We start from the raw sequence: 7,687 nt of genomic DNA on the forward strand, positions 1-7,687 counted from the left end.
AAAATGCCAAAAAAAAAAATCTTAAAAAAAAAAAAAAAAAACGCCCAGGATTTAAAATAATGGCCCTTTCCATCTCCACAGACTCCCTGCCGCCTCCAGGCACCACAGAGGAAGAGTGTGCGGCGAGCTGGCGCGTCCCGTGGCAGGGCGGGCACAGAGAGTGGCTCACGGGGGCGTCGGACGTGGCTCTCGCTATTGGAGGAGATTACAGGTACATCATTGGTCCAAACGACGGAGGAGGAGCCATCGATACGATACAGGAAGTAAACAGAGAGGAGGACGATGATGTCGTTATTAACGTCTGATCTGATTGGACAGACACAGAACACACACACGCAAGGAAACAGAGACACACATTGAAACACACACACACACACACAAGGAAACAGAGACGCATTGTAACACACACACACTCACACACACACACACACTCACACACACACACTCACTCACACACACACACACACACACACACTCCCTCCATTCAAACACTGAAATGCTGTCTGTGTGATTTCTCGGGACACAAGACAACACCTGAAGTCTGCACATTATCGGTACGTGCCGCCAACTAACTATTACACGCTATACTTTAGCATACTAGCATTTTAACACTAAACGCTGATGTGTTTGGCACTGAAACCTCACTCACTCACACACACAGACACACAGACACACACACAGACACACACACACACACACACAGACACACAACACAGGGAGAATTTACAGAAGCTACGGTGGCCTTCAAGGACAAGAAGCTAGTTACTAAAGATGGCATCATCCACCTCTGCCTCAAGTCTTTCCACAATATCAAGTGATGAGGTGAAGATGTAATTAGTTATTTATTCTATAGTACTTCTTCTTCTTGGTCTTCCAACAGGTGCATTTCCCCAGGACGCCCACTATATATAAAAACCTGTAAGGCCGTTAAGTTTGTCCGTTCTGTGCTACTGTAGAAACATGGCGGTGCAACATGGCGGCCTCAGCGCCCCGCTCCTATGTAGATATAAAAGGCTCATTCTAAGATCATAAAAGAAAAAAAATAATTCAAACGATTACTTACACACACACACACACACACACTGAAGACATTAATAACAAACATGCACCGAGCATTTAACAGCAATTTTCTTTTTGATGACGCTATTTAAAGGAATACCTGCGATATTTTTACTATGGGATACGCTGTTACAGTATTACCACCCAACACACACACACAGATACGCACGCACGCACGCACACACAGATACGCACGCACACAGATACGCACACACACACACACACACACACACACACACACACACACACACACACACACACACACACACACACCTCTGTCTCTCTCCAGCTGCAGTGCGACACTGAACGGTTGAGTTAGAAACTTAACCTGTGACATGTTAGCCTAGCTTAGCATAAACACTGTAAGCAGGGGGAAACTGTTAGCCTAGCTTAGCATAAACACTGGAAGCAGGGGGAAGCTGTTAGCCTTATACGTTCTAATGAATGCAGTAAACAACGTCCACCATGGGGCCAACAGTCTGCGGACCGTCCAGAGGGAAAACTGGAGTTTAAAACTGAGAAAATTCAATGGAAATAACAATTTAACATTTCATATAAAAAAGACGTCTTTAAAGGTGCAGTGTGTAATATGACATCATCTAAAAAGTTCTAGAATGCAACACTCCCTGGGTAACCCCACCCCTTTTGAATAATAACATAAGCTACAGTGGCCTTCAAGGACAAGAACAATTCTACATTTTAAACAATGCACCTGATGACATTCCAACTATGACACTTTCAAGATGGCGGCACTAGACACTTTCAAGATGGCGGCACTAGGCCTTGGTCCAAAATATGCAGAAATATGGACATATATGAGACCCTTTCTAAGGGAAAAAAAAATCTAATTTTTTTTTCAGCTATTATGCACTAAATTAAATGTACTTATGGATATTATAATTACTTTTTACAAAATCTGCTAGGAAATAAAACCCAAAATTCTACACACTGCAGGTTTAAAGGTGAGACACTGCAGAAGACTGTAAATATCATGAAACTTTGCCAGTAGATTTTTTATTTTATTTTGGAAATGTGCAAACCTTAAGTGGATCATCACACAGCTAACGGAGACACTTTATAGTTACTAAACATTCCGTCACGTTAACGTTCACACCATCCTGCCAGTTACAGATAAAACAAGAGAATTTATTATTTATTGTTCAGCTAAACTTAATCAGGACCTTTCTGCTGGTGAAATGACTCGTGAAATGTCGGCCCTCTATAAAGTATAATCATCCATATGTACTCAGTACTTGGTTTGGGCGCCTTCTGCATGAATTCTGCCTCCATTCCAATTCCTTCTCCATGATAATCTAATAATATGAGTATCACCTGTATTTGTTTATCTGATTGATACCTGACGTCTAGTTTCAGCTTCTGTTATTAAAGCTGGGGTATTTGATTTGGGGAGAAAATAGCAGTTGGGATAGAGATTCGAATCCAAATACCTCAACCGCTCCACTTGTTCTCTTTGGTCCCTCCCCCATGGACACTTTATACAGTTACTAAACATCCAGTCACGTTAACGTTCAAACCTCCTGCCAGTTACGAGATAAAACATATTTAAGGCAAGGCAAGTTTATTTATATAGCACAATTCAGACACAAGGCCACTCAAAGTGCTTTTAAGAGAATTTATTATTTATTGTTCAGCTAAACTTTATCAGGAACTTTCTGTTGGTGAAATGACTCATTGACTAGAACTAGAGATGTAGATATCAGCCTAGAACTATAGATACGCACTGAACACATCCGTTATCATTTTCACTTCAATAAGGATCCCAGAATGTGATGCTGATTATTTGGTGTTTTTTGGCATTAAAACTCTACTGTTCTGAAATGCAACATTCACCGAAGTGTCTCAAGTTTTCCTTTAAATGAAACAGTCCAGCAAATACACCGATAGTCACTCGGTCCTATAACGTTTCCAGTGTGTAAAAACATTTCCATATTCTGACCGAGTTTTAAACTGAAGTTGCTGATGTCTGCTGTCGTAGAATTAATGTGTATTTGTTTATCTGATTGATAACTGAGTTTCATCTTCTGTTCTTCATTTCAAATGTGAATATCTCCAGTTCTGTTTGTGAATGACCACGTGTTTCGGACTGAGATATTTTTTTCATGTAATTTTTTGGAAATGTTTTGGTTTTATTACATACAGGTGAAACTCGAAAAATTAGAATATCGTGCAAAAGTTAATTTATTTCAGTAATTCAACATAAAAGGTGAAAATAATATATTAAATAGACTAATTACATTCAAAGTGAGATATCTCAAGCCTTTTTTTTATCATAGTTTATTATTATAGCTAACAGTTTATGAAAACCCCACATTCACAATCTCTGAAAATTGTAATATTACATAAAAAATCAATAAAAAAGGGATTTTAAATACAGAAATGTCGGCCCTCTATAAAGTATAATCATGCATATGTACTCAGTACTTGTTTTGGGCGCCTTCTGCATGAATTCTGCCTCCATTCCAATTCATTTTCCATGATATTCTAATAATATGAGTATCACCTGTATTTGTTTATCTGATTGATACCTGACGTCTAGTTTCAGCTTCTGTTATTAAAGCTGGGGTATTTGATTTGGGGAGAAAATGGCAGTTGGGATAGAGATTCGAATCCAAATACCTCAACCGCTCCACTTGTTCTCTTTGGTCCCTCCCCTATGGTCCCTCCCTGACACGCTCTACACCAACAAAGTCGTGCTAAAGTGAATGGACAGTCCCAACAGCCAATAAGAACAGAGAATCGTAGCCTCACTCCGATTGGTCAAAGTGTACAGCTCATGTTAACTTTGACCAATCAGAAATCACATACCCCAGCTTTAAGTTCAAATGTGAATATCTCCAGTTCTGTTTGTGAATGACCACATGTGTTTCGGACTGAGATATATATATTTTTTTTCATGTAATTTTTTGGAAATGTTTTGATGTTACTACATAGAGAGAACGAGGTTAGACAGATGAACGGGGTAAAGAGCGGGTTGCTGGTTGAAGTGTAAAAGGCAACGCTGAGGATATATTGCTCCATATCACTCTGCTACCAATGCTTGTTTCTAAACCGGAAATCATTCTAAAATACATATTTGGGGCGACTGTGTCTCAGTTGGTAGAGCGGGTTGGCCGATGATCAAAGGGTTGGAGGTTCGATCCCCACCCTGCCACCTGTGTCATAGTTGTTGTGTCCTTGGGCAAGCCACTTCACCCACCTTGCCTCGTGTGAATGTCGATAGTTAGCCTGCTGCTATCGGTGTATGAATGTGTGTGTGAATGGTAACGTGGGAAAGGAAAACAGGTCTCCCTTGCAAAAGAGTCTTCGGTCTCAATGGGATTTACCTGTAGAAATAAAGGTTAAAAAAAAAATATATATAATACAAGTTATCGTTGCAGCCTGGATTATATTCTAGTTTGTTATCAGTTGCAATGTTCCTTCAGTTTGAAATCTATTACCATGATGTGGTGCATTTCCTTAAAAGGTGCTCCAAGGAACTTTAAGTATTTGCTCATTCTAGCGCCCCCCTTGGACAAAAGCGGTAGTGTTTTTACCACGCCAGCTGTTGTTCCTGGGCGAGCGTATCCATGACAAAGGCATTAAGAAGTTCCTCGTAGCACCTTTAATAAATGGTCAAACATGGTGGTGTGTTGAGGGCCCCCCACCCCCACAGTAGTATTCTGCCCCGTGGCCCCTGTAATATCTAAAAGTGGCTCTGTCTAATACTGTACGTAATATCGCTTCTCTAAACTCACATTCAAACTTTGCTGTTTTACTCAAAGCATTTTATTTTTTTCCTGGGACCACTGGGACTAAACCGCTCGAGCCTTTTCTAGACTGTTGACCGTTAATATATGTTGTATATTGGACTCGAAAAAGATGTAATTAATTATGTATTTTAGAGAATGTTTTATTGATCCTGGGCTTGAAGCTAAGAGCTGACGTCATGCCCTGATGTGGGATACCAAGGGACCAGTTGTTTTAATGTGTCATGTGTTTTGTTTTGTATGTTGATGTAAAAATGTCTGGTAGGAATCAAAGTCTTCATTTCACTGAGATCAAATGTGACCAATAAATAAAGTGTTGTATCATAATCTGTGTTGCATCGATTTCATGTTGTTACCGACGGTTTCAGTCCACCGCAGACGATCGGAGGGTCAGCGTTGAACTCACCTGAAACAAAACACATTTCACACATACACACACAGGGAGAAGTAACTCAACTAACTACAGATTAAAGCGATAGTGCGTAGCTTCTGTCGCCCCCATGAGGAATTCTGAGCAATTACAACAACACTGTCGGTGCATCCAAAGCCGGCCCGAGGCATAAGCGAACTAAGCGGTCGCTTAGGGCCCCCGACCGCCAGGGGGGCCCCCTCTAAAATAAAAAAAAATCATATTATGCAAATGTGAGTTATACAAAAAAAGGAATAAAATGTTTTGGTCTAGATAATTAATATCCTAAAAATCTGTGAGGTAATCCGAAATTATCTGATAATGTCACGTTCACACTCATGCACAGTGTGTATTGAGTTTATTTAAAAACAATTGGAAATGGGGCTGCCCTCAGTTTCCCATGCACTGTGTATAGTCTATAGCCTATTTCAGCCTCGTCTGTGGAAAAAAAAGATAGCTGGACAAGAGTTCTTCTGCTTCGTTCCTCTCACTGCATTTAAATGCATTCATTATATTACAGAGAAATATGTCCCGTAATAGAAAAAGAGCTCCAAGCCCAACCCAGAGGATCCTCCATAATATTTTATTTTATATTAATATTTTTATGGAAAATCCATGTGTCCTTCTTCAATAGCTTCTAATTCATCCGACCCAGTGTCTCCAAATTATTTGTTCACACTAAATTTCTCAGATTTAGCCTCTAAATGTTCCTCTCAAAGTGCACCAGATTCATGCATTTCACTTTAAAAAGGTTAAAAAAATCTCCCGGGGGGGCATACCCCCGGACCCCCTTAGGAGGATCTGAATCTCGGCTGTCTAATATTTTCGCACAGCTGCACAGTGGAGGCACTAGCGGAAAACACTGGGTGTGTGAATGATATTTAACAAAGATCTATAATTTCAGCAGCGCTAACATTGGAGAGGGGCCCCCTAATCATATTTCGCTTAGGGCCCCCTGAAGGCTTGGGCCGGCTCTGGGTGCATCTACACGAGGTAAAGCCTTCGGTGATGGCCAGGGGCGTACTGGAACAATTCAGCTTGGGAAATCAACCCTGCGTTCCAAATCTCCTCTTTCTTCTCTTTTCCATACTACATCTAATCATAAAGAAAATCTAGTTAGCATGCAGTATGCTACACTTGGGACATACTTTAACTTATTTATTTCATCCTAACATGGCTCCTTGATCTTGCCTCTTGCTTTTATATCCGTCTCATCCCCGTTTGTTTTCATACGGAGGCTCTGTCGATGTGACGTCACTTCCGGTGCGCACTGGATTGTGGGTCAGAATCGCCCAAATAGGATGCAGTTTTCAACACTAACAATCTTGCCTGGATGTAGTAGCCCTCCGTGTATTTCTAACCATCCTAAATCTTTTTTCTACCACAGTAAATAGCAGAATGTATTGGGATTGGACCGCAGCCATAGCCCCAGCCAGGCCAGTTTTTTAAGCCGGGGCCATATGACAGATTCAGACCACCATACCTCAATACTGAACACAAATGATTGAACTTTCCCCCAGGGGATTAATACATTTGTTTTTCTTCTATCCATCCACTCACTAATATTAAAGCCTGATGATGAATCAAGTTATTTACAGGTTTAAAGGTGCTGTAAGCGGAATGGTTCTTTTAGCTAACTTCCTGTCAGTTAGCAGTCCCCTCCCTCGTCCCTACGTCACCACATTAATGCACTGCGGTCTTCAAGCAGCGAGTTATCTAGCATCATCTCAGATCCATAAGTGTGATAAAACATGATAAAAACCATCAAAACAGACATTGTGAAGGATTTTTACCTGCTCCGCCATTGTAGGCGCATAAACATTCACCCATATGTTGCTCTGGCGTGCACCGGCAGTGAGACCATGAGCGAGACGAGTGTCGGTTTGTAGCGTTCTCTCTTGTGATTGGATAAACATTTCGGGATCCTCCAATAAGTTTATTTGCCAATTACATGCAGAGCAGCTGACTGAGAGATCGGCTTTATGAAACGCGCACATTATGTAAGTGATCACTGTATGAATAAAGAGCGATTTAACACTTATATTAACATAAATAAACTGCTTACTTCACCTTTAACTGCAGATTGTGTCTTTATTTCAGCACATGTATGACACATTCCCACAGTAGGGGAAACATGTCACCACAGGTAAAAAACACAAAGGCATGAAATCTGTTCTGAGATCTCAGGGAAAGCAGAGAAGTTTAAACAGATGTCAGCCCTCTCTCCCTCTCTCTCCCCCTCCCTCTCTCCCCCTCCCTCTCTCTCTTCAGGGAAAGCAGAGAAGTTTAAACAGATATGTCAGCCTTTCCTGGACTATATAACAGCACTGAAGGGACCTACATGACACCTCGTTGACTTTTTATTATTTTCTTAACATGTAGGCCTACCTTTTAGTTTAAACAATGTCCTTAGAAACCTGTAAAGTAGAGTATACGCCATGTTATTTATTTA

General features: G+C 40.8%; 1 protein-coding gene across 1 annotated transcript in view; it reads left to right on the forward strand.

Moving 5' to 3' along the window:
* LOC307270620 (tyrosine-protein kinase receptor TYRO3-like) overlaps positions 1–5,168 on the forward strand; it is a gene marked incomplete at its 5' end in the record, with an annotated part of 15,703 nt that extends 10,535 nt beyond the window's left edge. Inside the window, one exon of the mRNA XM_080054501.1 lies at positions 82–5,168. Within this exon, the coding sequence (XP_079910627.1) occupies positions 82–305 (224 nt within the window). The 3' untranslated portion in view covers positions 306–5,168. The remainder of the gene's footprint in view (positions 1–81) is intronic.
* Between the last annotated feature and the right edge of the window lie 2,519 nt (positions 5,169–7,687).

This window comes from Ammodytes marinus (genome assembly GCF_949987685.1).
Source record: "Ammodytes marinus genome assembly, contig: scaffold_74, whole genome shotgun sequence".
Taxonomy (NCBI): domain Eukaryota; kingdom Metazoa; phylum Chordata; class Actinopteri; order Uranoscopiformes; family Ammodytidae; genus Ammodytes; species Ammodytes marinus.